This window comes from Cnephaeus nilssonii (genome assembly GCF_951640355.1).
Source record: "Cnephaeus nilssonii genome assembly, chromosome: 16".
Classification (NCBI taxonomy): Eukaryota; Metazoa; Chordata; class Mammalia; order Chiroptera; family Vespertilionidae; genus Cnephaeus; species Cnephaeus nilssonii.
In genome coordinates, this window is record NC_137087.1 from 24,486,532 (window position 1) to 24,508,036 (window position 21,505).

Consider the following 21,505-nt stretch of genomic DNA (forward strand, 5'->3'; position numbering starts at 1 on the left):
AATTAGTGTTTAATAATATGAGAAGACCTATGAGATCCAAACAGGAATCTTGACACTATAAAAACCTAGAGATAATGGACACAATATAATACAAAAAATAGAGTTTATATTGACAAGTTGTTTACCTCCAGAAGAAATTTAATTAAATCCAAGGTGCCAGAGGTGAAAGGAAAACTAAAAGCCATTAATCAGTTAATGTCATTAAGTGAACAAATACTATGAAGTGTAATAACACACTACTGTTCAGGCTTTCCAAAGACAGGAATAAAACAAAAGTCTTTCTCATATCAGATACAGAATAGTAAATACATGACATTTCTAGGAAATCAAGGGAATTAATGGGCAAGGGCTAAATATTCACATTCTTTTCTTGAAGAATCTTCAAGAACACTAAAATGAGGAACTGAAACAGAGACCCAGTATACATAGATCAAATAAACTTTACCTATAATATACATGGCTAGCACCATCTCTGTTCTATGGTCCTCAGTGAATTAAAAATTATCAAGAGAAATTAAACTTCTGCTTGCATCTCAGTTATGTTTGGACTCTGACTTTATAAGTAGAATATAAAGTATAAACTTGGTAAAAGAAATCCCTGTTGAAAGCCAACTCTCTCAAGAGTTTAGTGTTGACAATGCAATGCAGTTTATTAAACATGTTACAGTAAGGGACACTACTTTGATGAACGTTTACAGGGAGAAATTATGAATGCATACTTATATGGTTCTGGAGTCTGAGCTCAAGCTGTCTTTTAAGGGACTTGTGGAGATTGGGTAAAGTTTGTGATGTAATAGTTGAGGATTTTTGGACACAGAAAGACATACACCTTGAAGTCATTCTAGTAACTAAATTGTTTAATATCTAATTGCTCAGATGAGCATACAGGTTGGTAAGATAAACTAGTTTTATCACTTTCTTAAAACAATGCAAGCGCAGCAAAAATTCACAGCATTATTCTTTCCTTCTTGGTTAGGAATTTCCTGGACCCAAGCATGTGAACACTGATGGTTTCAGTTCTCAGCTCAATCAGATGCTCTCACTATCATTATCTGTCCAAATCAGAGCATCTGATTGAGCAAGATTGATTATATCAGTTTGAAATTCTAGGAATATGAGGTTACCCTGTTCCTTTTTATAAATGACTAGAGGCCTGGTGCATGAAATTCATGCATGGGAGGGAGGTTTCTCTCAGCCTGGCCTGCGCCCTCCCATAATCTGGGATGCTGCATGCACCAGTGACCATACTTTTCATACAGGTGAAAGGCATCTTGCTGTTGCATGGGCAGCTACATTTTTTGCCCTGATTATAAAAGGTAGCCTAGAGCCCCGGAGTTCAGCTGGTTACGGTCCCAGGCCTGTAGTCACCCGCTTCTTCTTTTCAACATGACAGATGCCACCGTGTCCTTTGCCAAGGACTTCCTGGCAGGTGGAGTGGCCGCAGCCATCTCCAAGACAGCGGTAGCACCCATCGAGCGGGTCAAGCTGCTGCTGCAGGTGCAGCATGCCTGCAAGCAAATCACTGCAGATAAGCAATACAAGGGCGTTATAGACTGTGTGGTCCGTATCCCCAAGGAGCAAGGAGCCCTGTCCTTCTGGTGTGGTAACCTGGCCAATGTCATTAGATACTTCCCCACCCAGGCTCTCAACTTTGCCTTCAAAGACAAATACAAGCAGATCTTCCTGGCTGGTGTGGACAAGAGAGCCCAGTTTTGGCGATACTTTGCAGGGAATCTGGCATCAGGTGGTGCCGCTGGGGCTACCTCCTTGTGTTTTGTGTATCCTCTTGATTTTGCCAGTACCCGTCTAGCAGCTGATGTGGGCAAAGCCGGAGCTGAAAGGGAATTCAAAGGCCTTGGTGACTGCCTGGTTAAGATCTACAAATCTGATGGGCTTAGAGGCCTATACCAAGGCTTTAATGTGTCGGTACAGGGTATTATCATCTACTGAGCTGCCTACTTCGGTGTCTATGATACTGCAAAGGGAATGCTTCCAGATCCCAAGAATACTCACATCTTCATCAGCTGGATGATCGCACAGTCCGTCACAGCTGTGGCTGGGTTGACTTCCTATCCATTTGACACTGTCCGTAGCCACATGATGATGCAATCAGGGCGCAAAGGAACTGATATCATGTACACAGGCACACTCGACTGCTGGAGGAAGATTGCTCGTGATGAAGGAGGCAAAGCTTTTTTCAAGGGTGCATGGTCCAATGTTCTCAGAGGCATGGGTGGTGCTTTTGTGCTTGTCTTGTATGATGAAATCAAGAAGTTCACATAAATTATTTCCTAGTCTTCCCTCCCCCAGGCCCCGTGAACAGGCATGTTGTATTATGTAACATATCTTGAGCATTCTTGACAGACTTCTGGTTGTCTGTTTATCAATAGCAACTATTTACTGGTTGAAAATGGGAAGCAATAATATTCATCTTCTTAAAGCCATTTCCATGATGATGATGGGACTCAATTATATTTTTTATTTCAGTCACTCCTGATAACAAATTTGAAGAAATAAAAAATATCTGAAATATATTTTAAAAAAAAGTAGTACCTAACATGATCCTTCTGAGGCAGTAGTACCATTTTCCCCATCTTATGGGTACAAAAACTGAAGCAGAGAGAATTTAAGTAATTGGCTTTTTCACACAGTTAAAAGTGTCAGGATCAGGGCTGACTGCAACATATGCAAGCCAGAGTATGCATGTCATTGCTGTGTCATCCTGTTTTTTCAGTGTTAGTCTTGGTTTTAATTTTTAAATCTCAGAGACTGTTCCCAATATGTAGCAATGCATGTTCATCCCCATGTAGAATAAACATGATGTGGACAGTTTGGAGATTCTTCTGATGAATTAGGATTAAGCAGCCACAGATCTCTTTTTCTAATACTGCAGAAGCCACCTTCCTTGTTTAACAGTGTATGGGATGTAGCAGTTTATAAGCTATGACATAGTCACTCACAATCTGGGACCCCCCGAGGGATGTAGCAGTGCGCCAAGTGGCAGGTGGCCAGGGAAGAGCCTGAACTGGGGCCAGGCACCGCACTGTTCATGCTCATCCCGGCCCACTGTGCCTGCTGCCATTGCTCCCTGCATGGTAGTGCTGCAGAGTTGGGAGAGGCTCCTGCCGCTGCAGCTGCGGTCGCCAGCCATGAGCCTGGCTTCTGACTGAGCGCACTGACCACCAGGGGGCAGCTCCTGCGTTGAGGGTCTTCCCCCTGGTGGTCAGTGTGCATCATAGCAACTGGTTGGCCAGTTGTTCTGGTCATTCCGTCATAATCGTCACTTAGGCTTTTATATATATAGATTAATTGCTGATTGTTTTGATGAAACAGCAAAGGTGGAATGGCATTTTAGTCTTTGCAGAGCTCATCTCTAAATACTTCAACATGGACAAATTATAGTATACTAGAGGCCTGGTGCTCGAATTCTTGCACCAGTGGTGTCCCTCGGCCTGGCCTGCAGGATTGGGCTGAAATCGGCTCTCTGACATCCCCCGAGGGGTCCCAGATTGCGAGAGGGCACAGGCCAGGCCAAGGGACCCCACCGGTACACAATCAGGGCCAGGGAGAGACGTGGGAGGTTGGCCAGCCAGAGAGGGACCACGGGAGGGCTCCAGATCGTGTCTGGCCCGTCTCTCTCAGTCTTGATCGGCCGGACCTCAGCAGTAAGCTAACCTACTGGTCAGAGTGTCTGTCCCCGGGTGGTCAGTGCACATCATAGCAACTGGTTGACAGTCAACTGTCTGCCCCCTGTGGTCAGTGCACGTCACAATGAGCGGTTGAGCGGCCTTAGCGTATCATTAGCATATTACAATTTGATTGGTTGAACGTCCAACCAGTCGACCAGACACTTAGCATATTAGGCTTCTACTATATAGGATAATCAAAATTCATAGCCTCTTCTAAGCCAGAATCCAAGAATGCTCAAATTAAACCAAAAGTTGGATCTAATCACCAATTTAGAGCACAGAAAACCAAATATGAGGTGGTTAGTGAAATTTTCCATTTCATGAACTTTTTGGTTTATTGCCTGAATTGTTTAAGTAATATCAAATCAATGTAAATGCTAATACAAGGTTATTCCATTATGAAAGCACATGTTTTATCTGCCAACTATAACTGCCTGTCCAATCTTATTAAATTCTCAGATGAGATTTTCATACCCAGGACTAGGGGGAAGATGGGGCTTGAGGAGAATTTCTGTCGCAATGACAGCAGTTAGAAGCTGAGCTATTGTGCATTTTTGTTTATGTGTGTGTCCCTGTGTTTGGAAGTAGAGCCTCTTTGCTTCCTGCTAGTTTCGCCAGAGATTAAGCTTCTTGCCTCCTGCTCGGTGACAAGTGTTTACCAGTCTGTGAAAAATGAAAATTGGGGAAGAGGATAGAGAAACATTTCTGTTCCTTGGATAGAATTTAAACTAATCTTCATGCTTTCATCCCCAACTCTACTACTATCTTTTAATATATTCGATATTACTCACTGAAGAGTATTTGGGGGGTGGGTAGTGAGGCAAATGGCTCACTTCTTGTTGAGTTTTTCCTCTCCTAAATCATTCCACCTGTCCATGCATTTTCTCATTTTTCATCTTCCAAAGTTCAGTGGACATCCCTCATGTCATGTCAGCTCCTAACCCATACATATATAACTTTATGGTTGCTTAACAGGAAGAGGTAAAGATGCATGTATGTTTTCAATTAGTCATTTTAAACCAGATATTCTCCATGATAATATGCTACAGAAAGTAAGTTATCCATTATATTTGAAAACATTTCAGCTTAATATTAATTCTTTTGATAAAAAAGCATTAAACTATTTGAGAATATTATGTCCATGTTTAAATAAATCTTAAATGGATACAGCAAAAATTAACAAAACAGATATATTGAACATAGTCAATAAAAACTTTGAAATAAAGTTTAAAAAATTGAAGCTGAAATGATCATAGGAAGTCCTACCATAACTGAAATTTACTTGGAGTGAATATTAAGGCATTATTGATCACAAAGCTTTAGCTCAATTCCTTTCCTAGTGTTTACAATAAATTAAAAGAGACAGTCAGTTATAAAGCCAAAATGCAGAACAGAAACAAGGTAATGTGAGATTTAATTTTAGACTTGTCAGGAATAGTCTTGGTGATTCTGGAAAATACACTTAATGACTAAACATCTCAGTTATGTTATCCATAAAATGAGAGAGATTAGAAGGTCTCTATATTATATTCTAAGTACAAATTGTTTATAAATCTAAAGTATATGTTTCTTATATGTTAGTTGAAATTAGAAAATAGATTTAAAATGTTTCTATTGATTTTTTTAGAGAGAGAGGAAGTGAAAGGGAGAGAGAGATAGAAACATCAATGATGAAAGAGAATCATTGATTGGCTGTCTTCTGTGCACCCCCTACTGGCGATAGAGCCTGCATCCCAGGCATGTGCCCTGACTATGAATCAAACTAGGGACTTCTTGGTTCATGGGTTTATGCTCACACCAGCTGGGCAAGATCAATTGTTTTTTATAAATATCCACTTGATGCTTAAAAGAGTACAGTATTTTAAAATTATTACCTTTCAACTCTTTAAAAATAGTGCCTAGAATTAATGATTAAGAAGAAAATATATTTTGTAATATTATAATGTTAACATTTATTGAATGTTTTATATTTATCAGGCACAAGACATTAGCAGGATGTTATTATCAACCTCATTTTATAATAATGCAAGTTAAGTTGGGTAATTTAACCAAGACTACATAACCCATAAAAGACAAATATAAACTCAAGTCTAATTACTAATTACAGATGAATATGCAGTTTTGGGGGATTTACGCTTTATTATATCTACTTTCTGTAGATTTATTATCTTTCAGGCAAAAAAAATGTGGTGTTTTTAGAATGTAAGAAATAGTTTCATTTTCATTAACTGTAAAGTAATTTTTGATAAATGACTGTCTTTGTGTCTTTTTTTTTTTTTTTTCGGTTAATCCTCACCCAAGGATATTTTTTCCATTGATTTTTAGAGAGAGTGGAAGGAAGGAAGGGAGGGTGAGAGAGTCAGACAAAGAGAGTTAGAGTGAGAGTGAGAGAGAGAGAGAGAGAGAGACTACAACTGAGGTATGTGCCCTTGGATTTGTATAGTGATTGTTTTTTATAGTTAAGTAGTAATAAATATTTGCTCACTTCCCTTAAAATTAGAGTAAAATGAGTAAAAACTGTTTCACACATGAAAAATAGATTTTAAAATTTCTCATCATGACTGAAAATCTCTTCCTTGCTATCATTTATATTAACACCCTTCCAATAAAGTTATTAATAGTAAAAATAGCATGATTTTGAACAAATTTTCATTTTGCTCTCTATGCAATGTTGTATTAATGCAACAATTAACTAAGTATAAAGCATAATTGTCCTATTGATAAATGAGAAGACTAAAACAAAGCTAATAAATTAAATAGCTATAAGTTAAGCCCCAGTCCTGGTAACTAAATTCTACATTATTGAACATGCCTCTGTGCTTTGCAATTAATAAAAGGTGGTACAAAGACTTGTAAAAGTAGATGCTGCACTTTTTAAAATCTACTAAAACAACCCTTCATTGTGAGATTAATGAAAAACATGTACAGAAATTCTGATGCATTTCAAAAATCACCTCTCATATAAGGCAAGCTACTCATCATGCTGCGGAAGGACCAAAGAATAATAAAGTTAAATATGATGTGTCTTGCCCTGGCAGGGTGGTTTAGTTGGTTGGAGAATCATGCCATATACCAAAAGGTTGCAGGTTCAAATCCCAGCCAGGGCACATACCTAGGTTTCAGGTTCCATCCCAGGTCGGGGCAAGTACAGGAGACAACCAATCGATGTTTCTGTCTCACATAGATGCTTTTCTCTCTTTCTCAAATCAATTAAAAAATGAAGAAGAAGAAAAAAAAAATATATATATATATTAAATGCACATATAAATATGATTAGTTTTAATACATAATCTACTCAGAGGAATAAGGAATAACTAATGGGATTAATACTTTTATGTTATTTCTATACAACCAAAACAGAGAAGAAGTATACAATATACAAATGTGTATCTCTTGCCAAATGTGGCCTAGGAATTAATACATGCTGGGATGGGAAAAGCAGCAAAAAATATCTAGTTGACCCTAACGTGGATGTGCTTTGTTTTCTCTGTGTGATCTTGAAACCTTCTATCTTTTCTGCTAAGATGTCACTCCTAAATGACTTCAACCCAGTGTTTTGCTAAATTATTATTTTATCCAGCTTTTGTAGTTTTTCTTAGTAAAAGTTTTATGAAGCAGAGGTGTCTTATTGATGTTTTAAGAATTGGAAGTATATGTGATCGAAATTTCAAATATGACAAACTAATTCCTGATGTAGTAGAATTCTGCCAATTAATTATACAAAAGCAAACTAAAATGTTAAAAAAAATAATAAGTAGTTTGGTTTGCTGTGGGCAAAATGTTAAAAGGCGGGGTTTTGTTCCAAATATTTTAAACATATATTTAAATGTAGGCAATATAGTACATCAAATGAGAGAAATTCCATGATGACTAAGATATGCTCCTCAGATTTTAATGGATTCAGAAGACATGTAAAAAGATAAAGAATGCCCTGCCCTGCATGGCTTAGTTGGTTAAGCATTGTTCCATGCACCTAGAGGTCACAGGTTCAATTCCAGGAGTTGCAGGCTGGAACCCAGTGAAGGCCATGCAGGTGGAGGGCATGCAGGAGGCAGCTGATCCATGTTTCTCTCTCCCTCTCCCTTCCTCTCTCTCTAAAAAATATAAATAAAAACATAATTTTTAAAAAAATTAAAGAACACTTTATTGTATAATATATAATAGAACAACTAAAGAAATAGTTGGTTAAAAATTTGTTTGCATGAAATGTGAAATGCTTTAACTTATAGAACTTTTAGAAAAAATGTGCTGATACCATATAACAGAAATTCTGATGATTCATTTTCCTCAGTATATAAATCTATTCAAGTGAGAAAATCAAAAATGATAGCCTCAACTCTTCATGGAAAATGAGAAAATAGGAACCAATGTATATCAGAGGAATTATCTGAAAGATCTCACTGGTAAGGACTTTAATATACTTACAAACAATATATAAAAAAGATAAAGATGAAAGATCAGTTATAATTTCAAAGAATTGTCAGATATCAGGGCAGATATAACTTTCTATGAGAGACAGAATTCTACATTCCCTAATATTTTCAATTTAAAAAGGTCCTAGAAGATTAACAAGAAAATAATGCTAATATTCACAGGATATTAAAATTTCATGAACAAGGAAAGGAGAACTTTGATCAATTTTATTAAAATAAATACATTTCTTATTGAAAATAAAAACATAATAAGTTTTGCATAAACAGAAATAATTCAGTGCTATCATTCTACTACTAATGGTAGGCAAAGCAGACATTACTCAAGAAATGTTAGTTACTACTCGATGACTAAGGAATGCAATATGGACTTAATTTTATTGAGTAAACTAAACATATTGCAAAACACAAAATCTGGAAGCATGTTGTAATTAAATAAGTGAGGCAAACTATGTACAATAAAAAAATGGTTCAAGCAGATTATGTAGTTTGTAGTCAATGCAACAGATGGCCCATATGCCTGACCAAATTACATAATTGCAAAATTGTGATTTAGTGAAACATTGGGAAGTACTGTTGGAGTTTGGTTATCTAAAATTTATGTAACTCTAAAGTACCAACTCTATAATTCAGTAATCATTATAAACCTCAGAGCTCATATTTTTAAAGTAGCATAAAAATTCACCATCTCCTTTAAAAATATTAGGACATTTATTACATATCAAACTGGATAATTAAAAAAGACTATCATAATTTATTTCATTTAAGAACTGCTTTATAACAGCAAACTAGGTGTTACTAAATATTCAACTAAATGATTATACGTTTAAATTTAAACTAGATATTCAATAAAACATTTAAAACTATTATAATAGAAAATCATTTACATACATTTTTTTAAAATTTCCCTAATTTTAGAGTTTTTATATTTTATACTCATATTCATTGTACAGTATTTTTAAAAGATGAACTATTCATTAGGATAAAACAACGTCTCCTCCAAAGGAGAAGGAATATATAGAAAATATGCGAACAACTAAATGTCTTATGGACAATTCTTAGGAATTTTATAGCAAAATTACAAAGTAATTACTTTAAATTATATATATATATATATATGTGTGTGTGTGTGTGTGTGTGTGTGTGTGTGTGTGTGTGTGTTTATATATCCATTTGTTCTTTATTTTGAGATAAATATACGTATCATAACATATGAACAAGTGGAGAAATAAATATACATATCATATTTATATGTTTCTTTCTTATGGAAATTCCTCAAGAATTTTTGCCCAACAAGAACAGAACAGTTTGAGAAATAAAAGGTCCAAGTATCGACTCAAGCAAACTGATATAGTCTAAATGAGAATTGTGATAAGAAAATCACTAGTGTGAATTTAGTATGTTATGGTTGATAAAATATTCAACAATATATTTTTAGCTTGTGAAAGATCAGTGTGATTTTTTAATGATTTCTAAATTTTTTGCTAAGCACAGCTTGTTTATTGAAGATGGAGACAGCCAAGTGAGAATTTTCTCAAAGTAAGAAAACATAGTTGGTTTTCTCATTTTGGAATACTGTATTCCTCATGCCCAAAGACAATGCCTTTAATAGCAGATTCATTTGTAAAGATTGCCATTAAAATGACTGTAGTCTTTGAACTTAATTTCTCCTCACAGATAGGGTGGCTTCAAGTTGATAAATGTCCTCTATAATAAAAAGGCAACTTGAAGGCAATATGTTCTTAGTTCACCTAAGAACTTTTATAGATTTTTTTTCAAATTTATAAGGTGAACTTCATGGTGCAAAAAAGCACCCCAAGTGACCAGTTCTAACAACCAAATTCATTGTGAAAGAAAACAAAAAAAATGACATTTTTATCCTGTTTTTTTTTTTCTTTCTATTGAAAAAGAGGTAAGAAAAAAAAAAACTTATAGGCATACACTAACAGGAGCTAATGTTAAATTTATCCCTACTATCATTAATAAATAATAACTATTGTCAACCATTACCAGCAGCTAACAGCAAAATATATTTTGCTATGTGAGAAAATACATAGTACCTAATAGAAAAGCAAAATAACATATCAGTCAAGAGTTTCTGTTCTAGAAGCAAACCCGTTTTTTAATTCCATCTCTACCATTTTCTATCTTTGTTAATTAGCCATCTGTACATTTATTATTTTCACTGCTGGAATAGGATACTCTACTGTCAACAGTCATTTTGAGGAGTTATTTTGTTACTCATGTAAAATGCTTAGAATAGTACAGATAGATAGTATGACCTCCTTAAATGTTGGTCATATGTTAAGTGATAAATAGATATACTGTAGTACAGAATTATTTTTGGAGGCAAAGGAAATAAAGTAGTGACAATCTGAGCTGTACTTTAAAGAAATTAGACAAAACATACACGTACACATAGACACAGAGACAGTGACAGAAAAATACAAAAATAGAGAAAGAGACAACATAGCTAAATTATATTTCTTTAGAAATAAGCTTCATTATTACCATAGGCATACAACAAAAACAGCTTACTTATTTGTTAAATTCATAAACTTCATGTATTTAAACGTTCATTGGTATTTTTATTTATATTATCAATTCCCAATTACTTTGAATAAAAACTCAACAGGTTTTCCCATCTAGTAACCACACCCACTCTTCTTTCATGAGCTTTTAAGAACCCTAAAGCCAAAAATATACATTCCAGCTAGATGTTCTTATGGACCTGTATACAGAGTTCATGCTGAATCTTTGTTTCCTGGAAATCTTAGTGTTTCAAATTCAACATCCCGCCCCCCTCACCCCCCCCCCCCCGCACCCTTGTCTCTTTCTGAAAGGAGTAAATGACCATATTCTACATAGTTGTGGGTTTCTCTAGCATTAATGGCAGCCACAACTTTTCAGAATGTTATTTTTACTGAGACAGATTCATCTAGGGACACATTTTTATAATATTACAACCATTCTTTGGACCACTCAGGAGATCAGAGCAGACATTGACTAACCGATATACTCATTAAAGGGAATTGAGATAAGTTAGACCCTTAAATCGCTATGAAATAATCTGTTTTCCCCCCATCTATGCATTGTCTATGTGACTCCCTAGACAGGACAGAGATGAGTTTCCTGTTCAGACTGTAATTTGCCTCAAATCAGTATTCAATACCACCTAAACTTGATGGAAAGCTGAAAGCCGCAGGTGCATGCTTCTAACTGATCCCATGGAGATGCCAGAGAGGCTAACAACATAGAGGGAAGTCACTGGTCATATTGCAGAACTCACAATGTTAACTGATTTCTACCACCCCAAGGAAGAAGTAACAAAGATGTAGAATATTCTACAAATTAGAAATAAAATTCCACTTCTCATGAGAATGTTTAAAGAGAGATATTATAACATAATCAAAATGTTATCTTTTTCCCTCTAGAGCAAATCAGTATAATCATAACCTGTCAATCTGAGGTAGCTGTGAGCCCTCACACTCAGGATAATCAGGTATTTCTATAACACAACTGAATCAGCCAAGACATATTTGCTATTATCAAGGAATATCTTGACATCCATCCTTTGCAACAATTTCAGTGTGATTTTCATGAAACACAATTTCTTCAGTCCTCTAATGACCGTAAGAACTCCCAGCCACTGAGAAATAAACTCCAAATACCTTACTATGAAATAAAAATGTTAGATGTTAAAAAATGTTATAATGGTGTGGCTTCAAGCTTATGTCAGGTTTATCTAATATCGCATAAGAATTACTATTATTATTTTTTTTTGTTAATTCTCACCCAAGGATATTCTTTTCCATTGATTTTTAGAAAGAGTGGAAGGGATGGGGAGAGACAGAGAGAAACATCGATCTGATTGAGATACATTGATTGGTTGCCTCCCACACGTGTCTTGACCAGTACTGGGATCGAGCCTTGACAAAAATCAAACCTATGACCTTCGGTCCAAGGGCAGACACTCTAGCCACTGAACAAAACTGGCTAGGGCTGCATAAGAATTTTAAAAAGTTTCTTTTGGCAGAATATTATAGTCAACTTCCTAGTTAGGAAACTCTATATTTCAAATATGCTTTCACAGTAAGATATGTGTAATTAGTTTTTCTTTTTAAAATATATAAATACCTTAATTACTGAACACTTGTGTAACCACCATTAAGGTTGTACTTCTGTTTAGAAGAAAGCATCGCTGCAGTTAATCCCTAGATGACAATTTTTTCAAGTTCTCCCCAGCATTGGAGGCCATTCTCTTCTGGGAGAATGGAATTCTTAAAAGTAAAACTTACTTTTGATACATGAATTCCTTTTTTCCAGGTAAAACAAAAATGTAATAACGGGCGTTCAGTGTTATGGACTAACCATATCACAAACAGCCACTGCTTTCTTTTCTAAGATAAGATAAAATAATCATCTCCTGATTTGCTGTTCATTACTTAGGAAAAATATGATTCATATGGATTGAAATCATGACTATGATAATGTAACTGTTGGGATTTTTATGTCTTTGTGTCAATTAAGAGATCTAAACTTCAAAAAGTTCAATGTATTTCATGTGAGAATAAAAAAGAAATTCACATCAAGAAACAACACAGTTTAACTGCTTAAAACTAAACTCACACACATGCATGCACACACATGCACACAAACACACACAATCTTAAAAGGGTGTAGAAGATGGGGGGAAAGATTATCATCAAATGAGCAACATTTAAACTGATAGTTCATCTCTCAAAAGCAATAGCATAATCAAGAATACAATAGAAGGGTATTTTTAATATAGTAAAAGAAAATAACTTCCAATTTAGAATTCTATATTGATAAAAAAAAATACCCTGCAATGATTAAAGTAAAACAAATATATTGTTATACTGATTTAAAAATTGAGAGGCTTCACAATCAGCAAAGTTGCATTAAAGGAAATTATAAAAGTTAACTTCAGATAGGAAGTTACCCTCAGGAAATGATCCCTGTCAGACGCACAGAAATGGAATGGAAAATAAAGTTAATGTAAATAAACATCATCTTTGAAAATACATGTGGACATGTAAATGCAATGAAAAATAGTATATATGTACCAGGAGGGGAGGAAATAGAGTCAAAGTGTTCTAAGGTCCTTGCATTTTCCCAGTAGCATAAAGGTTCCAATCCTACCTAATAATAGACAAATATGCAAATTGACCGTACCTTCGCTATGCCCACGATTGGCCAGGAGGCGCGGGGGGGCGGGACTCGGGGTGGCTGGGGTGGCCGATTGGGCCGGCAGGACACTGAGCTCGCGTCGCCAGCAGTGGCGAGAGCTCAGCGTCTGCGCCATGGCTGTGCTGCGGCACAGAAGGGGCCTCTGGGGCAGCGAGCTCACGTCCCACCGCGGACCATCAAAAGCGGGGGAGCTGGGTACCTGTCCGCTCAGGCACCAGGCCTTTCAGAAGCCTCCACCACGCCGGAGGCTTCTGAAAGGCCTGGTGCACCAGCGGACAGGCACCCAGCTCCCCTGCGATCGAAAGCGAAAGCGTGTAGGGGACCCTACACATGCATGATTTAATCATGCACTGGGCCTCTAGTTAATATTATATTATTGTAACTCAAAAAATCAAAGTGTAATATCTCTGATAGTTGTTAAGTAACTGACAAATGAATGAATCACTTTTCAACATACAAAAATCATAAAACACATTAAATCAAAACAATAAAGATAGATAAATAAGCAGCCATATGAATATGAGCATAGCCTTATATCTCTCAATATTTGATTGGACAAGTAGTTAAACATCAGTAAGTATATGAAAGTTTTGAACCCACTAACAAATAAGAACTAGCGCATCTAACTGTAAATTTGCACACATCAATTTCAGGGTACACGTTCTTTTCAATCCTGTATGAAACAATTTTTCAAGATAAAACTATATTGAACCATAAAGCACATCTCAGTGCATTTCAATGATTTGAATTCATACTGATAAAGAGTTAGCAAACATTTTACATAAGTGACAGAGGACAAACATCTTAGGCTTTTTGGGCAATATGTTCTCTGATATTGTAGTGTCAAAGTAGCCAGAGACAATACAAAGAACAAAATAACATGATTCTGTTCCAAAAAATCTTTACTTGTAAAAATAAGGCTGGGTGTGGCCCACAGTTTACCTACCTCTGTTTTTTGGGGTGTTTTTTTTTTTTGCAGGCGCCAGGACCAATGATCACCAGTTGCCCAAGTACCAAAAACGAATGCTTCTGAAATCCTGTGATGTCAATTCCACACATAGAGCAATCAAGCTGCTCTACACGTGCCACTCACCACAGAAGCCCTTTTTTAACCTACCTCTGATATTGAGTATATGTCTTAGCAACATGCAATTAAGTTGGAAAAGAATAACCAAAAGGGAGTTAGAATAGTCTCATATACATATAAATTAAGAACGTTACTTCAAAGATAACATCATAATAAGATGGAAAATAGGTTGAAGTAGATGAATAAAAGGACACATCATATAAAAATTCTGAAATAAGAGTCTTTAGGGAATTGATGTTTCCACATTTAGGAGCCTGAAATATTGTGAAAACGTTTTTCAAAAATCAGTGGAAAATTGATCACAACTCAGGAGCCATTTGAAAGATAATTCTACAATGTTGAGGCAATTTCTTTACCAGTCAATCAAGGTTCCCATGATATGAAACAGCAAAAATATTAAAGTTCTATGTTCCTAGTTATAGTAATAAAATAGTTATAATTAACTTGGAACATAATGAGGTGTCAAGTCATGAAACTGGTAACTAAGGATAAGAATTAAGTATTTTCCCTCACTTTCCTCTGTGATTTAATTGCACATCAGGATAACCAAATACTATATGATGGAAATATATAAAGAGGTAATATGCAAATTGTCCGTTACCGCGTCACAGTAATGACCGTGGAACAGGCTGGGTGGGGCTGCACGCAAAACTGGTCACCAGGAGATGCCTGGAGCACCTCTAGGTCCCCCCCCCCACACTCCGGCAGGTGGCGGTGGCGGCTCACTCCTGCCTCCCGTGGGAGCAGCACAGCTCCCGCCCACTCCTGCGGGCACACTGCGGATCCGGCTGGCTCCCACGGAAGTGGCGGGTGGCCTATTGCACACGATATTGCGCGCTGGCCGCTAGTATTAATATAAAAATGCTAGCTATAAGACAAAGAATGATTAATAGAATTATAATATCTTTATCTTACCACCTCTATGAAAATAATGGATATAGGTAATAATCATAAATGGCTGCTAAAACAATAAGTGACATAGTGATAGGAAAATTCATAATGTATAAATCAAACAAATAACAACTGAACTGACTCATTTCAACATCCCAAGTACAGAGACAACAAAAAACACATGCCTTGGTAAGGAAATATTCAAGATCATCTATGAAGTATTTTTTCCTAAAATTCAAACCTTACTCCAATTAAGCCTCTAGAACTAACTTCCATTTGCAAGAAATTCAGGGGAATTTGGAATATTTTAAAGGTAGCAGAGGATGTAGTGAGCCCATTTCCAAATTTAGAAATATCTATAGACAAAATGACATAATATATTCAGCAAATAGATTGCAAGGGGAAAAGATGAGAAGTAAACATTAAGGTTTATAAGCCATTTGAAATACATAAAAGTCCAATTCAAAGTATGGACATTTTCCTTAAGCTCTGATTTGACCAATTAGTGTACAAAAATAAAAATGAAACACTTAGGAAAATTTAGACATTGACTAGAGATTTGAGAATATTAAAAATTTGTTACTAAAAATGTTAGATGTTGATAATTTATTATTATATTTTGAGAAATGTCCTATCTATCAGTGAAAAATACTGCAATGTGTACGGATAGATTGGTCAATGCATTGATAGTGATTTATGCTGGAGTTTGTGTACATGATGGGGGAGGGTGTAATTTTACTATTTTGTTTACTTTGTATATATTTGAAACTTTTCTTAAAACTTTTTTTAATGTATGGGAAACAGCCAAAACAGTTCAAGAAGTTCACATATAAGAAAAGAAAATATTATACAAATTAAAGAGTTAGCATCTATATTAAAGGTTGGAAAAAGAACAGAAAAAAAAACTCTAAAGGAAATACAAGGAATTAAAATGATATAGATTAGAAATGTATAAATAAAAAGGAGACATACAATAAATAGAATATAAAATAAAACTTATTTTTGAGAAATCATTTCATATTGATAAGTTTCTAATGAGACTGATTAATTAAATGTGAAAAAGTTGCAAATGGTTAAAGTCAATGTCAATAATAAATAGTACTATTATAACAAATGTTTCATATATTACAAAAAGAATAAAATTGTTTAAAATGCCAATAAGTTTAGAAAATTTATATTAAAGGAATGATTTCCTAGAAAAATATAACCTACAAAATATGACACATGAATCAGAAACTCTTGAGCATAGTATGTTATTTTAAATGCTGAATTCATAATTTCAAAATGTTCCAAATGTCTTACTGAGAAAATATACCAATTATTGAAGAAAGAATTACAGTCTTATCTTACAAACGTTTTCCAGAGAATTAACACTTTGGTAAGAGTAACCAACTAATTATGAGTTCAGCTTAACCTTTGTGCCAAACAGCAAGAGTATCAAGATAAAAAATTACTGGTCTCTCTCCTAATGAATATAGAAGCAAAAATCTTAAATTCAACAGGACATTGAATGAATTTAAAAAATGAACATGTTCAATTTATTCAAAGAATATATGTATTGTTTAGCATTTAAAAGTCAGTCATGCTTGTCCGGTTTGGCTCAGTGGATAGAGCATCGGCCTGCAGACTGAAGGGTCCAGGGTGCGATTCCGGTCAAGGGCATGCACCTTGGCTGCGGGCACATCCCCAGTAGGGGGTGTGCAGGAGGCAGCTGATGGATGTTTCTCTCCCATTGATGTTTCTAACGCTCTATCCCTCTCCCTTCCTCTCTGTAAAAAATCAATAAAAAGGATATTTAAAAACAAACAAGAAAACCCTGCAGCCTTTAAAAAAATAATAATATAAAAATAATTAAACAAATAAAAGTCAGTCATTATAGTTTGCCCCATCAATAAAGAATAAAAATCATTAAGAAATGTTTAATAGGTGCAAATAAAGTGGCGGATAAAACTCAAGCTCTAATTGTAATAAGGCAAAATGAGAAAATTTCTTGATCTGGTAAAGCACAGTAACACAATCTATAGAGCAAACACTCTATGCATGGTGAACTAAAAAGCTTTTTTTAAGCCCTGGGATTTTACCAGGGCACGTAAAGCAGTTTGATTTTCAACTCCCAGCATCTGCATTCTTTTGCCTGAGGGCTTTGTCCTGCTGCTGGAGCCAGCTTTGTTGCCATGGTGGCCAGAAGTGCCAGGGAATGAACTATCCTAGGAGTAGTTACCCACGTGGCTGACAGGAGTTAGCACACGCATATCCCACGATATGCACCCTGGTTCAGGGGAATGACTGCGAGGGGTGTATTCTATATTGGCTCCTAGTTTCTCTCCAGTGGGAAAGTCCCAACAGCCCACACTAGACCTGGGCATCCGGTATCGGCTGCCTCCCCCTTCCTTCTGTTTCTCATTTACCTTAATAAACTATTTGCCACTAGAATCTCTGTCTCAGTCTGCATCTAGTGGAATCCAAAGAAATTCACGATCTACGTTTTGAAATTCTGTTTATTTGATAATAATAAATTGTTTTCTTAAAAGTAACAATTTTTTTTTTTGCTGATTTTTCTCCTGCTTTCTCTTCTTATCATTAAACATTCTTAAGCCTAATATTGATTTGTCTTCAAAGGCATTAAGAGGTTATAAACAAATAAGTAAAACAACCAAATGAAAAATAACCAATATAGAGTCTCATTTTAACAAAAATGCACTCTGCTTTAGCAAGTTAGTTAAGAGTCAAGGTCAAATCTTTTATAATCACAGGAATACATTGCAACATTTTTACAGGAAAATATGAATTTACAAACATGTATGTGCAGGCTTTTTTAAGTCAATGACTACTACTAATTCAATTTTCAGAATACATATAAAACCCACTAAAAAATATTGTGGCAATGTTTTTTTCCTACCTCCCAATCCTTGCACATGGAAATATTTAAGATAAAGTAACATTACCAGTCTCGTCTTATACTTATTTACTCATCTTCCTGGAGGAAGAGAGATTGATTTGATTCATTCGTTTGAGAGAAGGAACTGGTCCTGATTAGCTCACCAGCTTCGCCCTGGGAGCCCATCTGTGTATCAGACGCATCACTCTGTGAGCACCTTCCTCTCAGCAGAGCCCTGGGACTGTCCACGCTGCAGGTGACTGGCTGACTGACTGGGGTGCCTGTCTAATTCAGGAGTGGAAAGTGAGTAAGCCCACTGGACTGTAAACTAAATTATGAATTCTTAACACTATTGTCAGTTAAAAATCATATTTTCATCCCCATCAGTGTAACTCCTACAGGTATCTCCGACATGTTTGGCCTCAGGAGAAAAGGGAGGGATGATATTTATTGCCCCCATAATATCACAAACTATTGACTAAGAATCTCTTGGGATGTTGACAAGCTCCACAAATGATTCTGCTGCAACTCAATTTTGAGACTCCTGAGAAACAATGACATGTAAGTACAGAATATACTTTACTGGAGAGAAGCATCAATTTGAAGTTTTAAATTTGAAATATATGAAGGTTTTTATATATGTTTTCATAAAATATGGGCTAGGGTTTTTTAAATCATTACTTTAAAACTTTATTAAATTGTAATTTTAAACTATGTGTATTTTCTACTATAGGGTAGAAAATAATACACTTAATCAAAAATTACAATTTAAGTTACATAATAATAATTAAAATGTTTGTTATTCTATTAATTTGCCCAATAGTTTCCCAACATATTGGGAACTACTCTTCAGGTTCTTTTCAGCATTATCTTGACCGGGGAGAGATTCCCCACCAAAGTCTACATCTTTACTCAAGGTATCCAGGTTCCACATACCCTGTTCAGTGAGTGGGCTTCCCTATAGCCAAGTATCCTGGACTATTAATAGGTTGAGTTGAACTCAGAGAATAATTAGTGGGGTTTTATTTTTGGGGGGGGATGGCCACATATTAGAAGAACTAGAAGCTGAGACTCTTTTATTTGTGCCTGGGTCTTCCTTTCTTTTCTGAACTGAACGTTTTTTCCTTTATATCTTGCTCTTCACTTTAACTCCCTGTTTTCTAGTTTAGATAATGGACACTTGCCCGCAGGCATGAAGCCAACTCTTTCTCTCTCATGCGGAAGTCAGTGTTTTCTTTAGCTTTTGATTTTGCTCTGTGTTATATGGTGAAGTAAAATGAGCACAAATGGAAGAACTAATGAGAGGACAAAAGAGAAAGAAAAAAATTAGAAAGTACCTAAATTAAGATTTTAGAATATAATATAGTCATGTTAAAGAGAGGCTAAAAATAAGCAAATAAGATTCCTCTATAAATTTCAAAACCTTTTCTAAATGAATGGAATAGATTAGATGAGAAGAAAAAAATCCATATAAGTATCTGTGTGTGTGTGTGTGTGTGTGTGTGTGTGTGTGTGTGTGTGTTCTCCTCGACATCATATCTATCTATACCTCTATTTCTCCATCCATTCCTTTCTCTCCTCATATATATTATCCAGGGATCAGGAAATAGCTAGATAATAAATATTTTAGTCTTTATAGATATTCAATCGTTGTCACAACTAGTTAATGCTGCCTTGTAGCACAAACATACGCCATTCACAATATGTAAACAAATAAGTATGGCTGTGTTCCAATAAAACTTTATTTACAAAACAGGTAGTGATGTGGCTTTTACTCATCTCTGGTATACTTTAATATGATAAGAAAGGGAGAAAAGGTGCAGCATTCAGTAAATGGCATGGTAATATTTTTCAAATCCTCACTAAATATCCACAATTAACTTCTACCTCATACTGAAAGAAACATTCTGATTACTTGACATATTACCCATTTTTAAAAACATGCATAAAATGGTAGAATATATTTAGTTATCACAAGTTCTTTGCCCAAGAGAATTTTGGATGTTTTCATTTAAAAATTGAACATGTATTTTCTTTTTAGTCTTGACAACAAATATAACTACAGTACAGCTTGGAAGCAAAAAATAAAACACAGGGAAATAAGACATAAAAGTAAAACTTTTAAAAACAAACAACATATTTGCCATACACTTAATTTAAATACCTTCTATATTTAATGCTTTAACACCAACTTGCTCACATGCTCCTAATTGCCTTGAGAATAACTCAAATAACTCTTTAGATACAAAATTCATTTGCTTATAGTTCCATAGCTATTTTGACATTGTTATACTAAAAATATTAAACATTAATGAAAAGTTTTGTAACATATATGCATGTGATTTCATCAATATTCTACCTAGATATATTAAGGGCAAGCTAGAATTACAAAAAATCAGCCCGGCTGGTGTGGCTCAGTAATTGAGCATATCTATGAACCAGAAGGTCAAGGTTGGATTCCTGGTCAGGGTACATGCTCATGCCCAGATTGTTGGCACATGCCCGGGGTTGCAGGCTCAATCCCCAGTGTGGGGCGTGCAGGAGGCAGCCGATCAATGATTCTCTCTCATCATTGATGTTTCTATCTCTCTCTCCCTCTCCTTTCCTCTCTGAAATCAATAAACCATATATTTTTTAAAAATCACATTATATGTTTTCATTAATTTGATTTGCACTTTTAGAATATCACAAAAATTTATTCTGCTTTGAAAAGAGAAGGGCTAAAAGGGCATTGGTAATTAGTGAGACATTCAAGGTTTAATTTTGTGAGAGCTGAAAATGTAGAGTGTTTTCTCTTAAGGTCCAGCCTTTTCTTTTGATTGAGTGCTGTAAGTGGCTGTCACTAGATGCTGTCAAAGTAAGCTCCTTGTGTTTCATTGCGCATGATCACACCTCTCTAAGGAATAAACTGCTTCTATTGGCTGAAATCAGGCACCACCAGGTAAATTCTCCAATCCCGGGAAAATCAACGCCTCAGAATAGATAACGTCCCCTCACATGTATTTCTTTTACTATAATTTTAAGGCAACACAATTGAAATATTTTCTTTGAAAAATGTGAAATGTATCTCTCACATATGGTAAGATACCAAATAATGTGGTTATTAATGTAATACCAGCTGCCTGAGGACTTATACACATCTATCAGATGGTATAATTGGAATAAGATCTATTATGAGGGGAATGCTCCATCATGAAAATTACCCTAATTGTTAGTAATCACTTTAACATTTTATTAACTATAGAAACAATTGTAAAATAATCTACATTATTGAATAGGACTTCAGAAAGATTGGGATTATTATCTATGGCAAAATGAA

The 21,505-nt window shown here is 35.5% G+C and overlaps 1 protein-coding gene across 1 annotated transcript; it reads left to right on the forward strand.

The window, feature by feature from the left end:
* The first annotated feature begins 1,337 nt into the window (after positions 1-1,337).
* Positions 1,338-2,401, forward strand: LOC307112388 (ADP/ATP translocase 2-like). Its single transcript, XM_079793020.1, is given in 2 exon segments — positions 1,338-1,947; positions 1,951-2,401. Coding segments are annotated over 2 exon segments (894 nt in total). The 5' UTR covers positions 1,338-1,386; the 3' UTR covers positions 2,284-2,401.
* Positions 2,402-21,505: the final 19,104 nt, after the last annotated feature.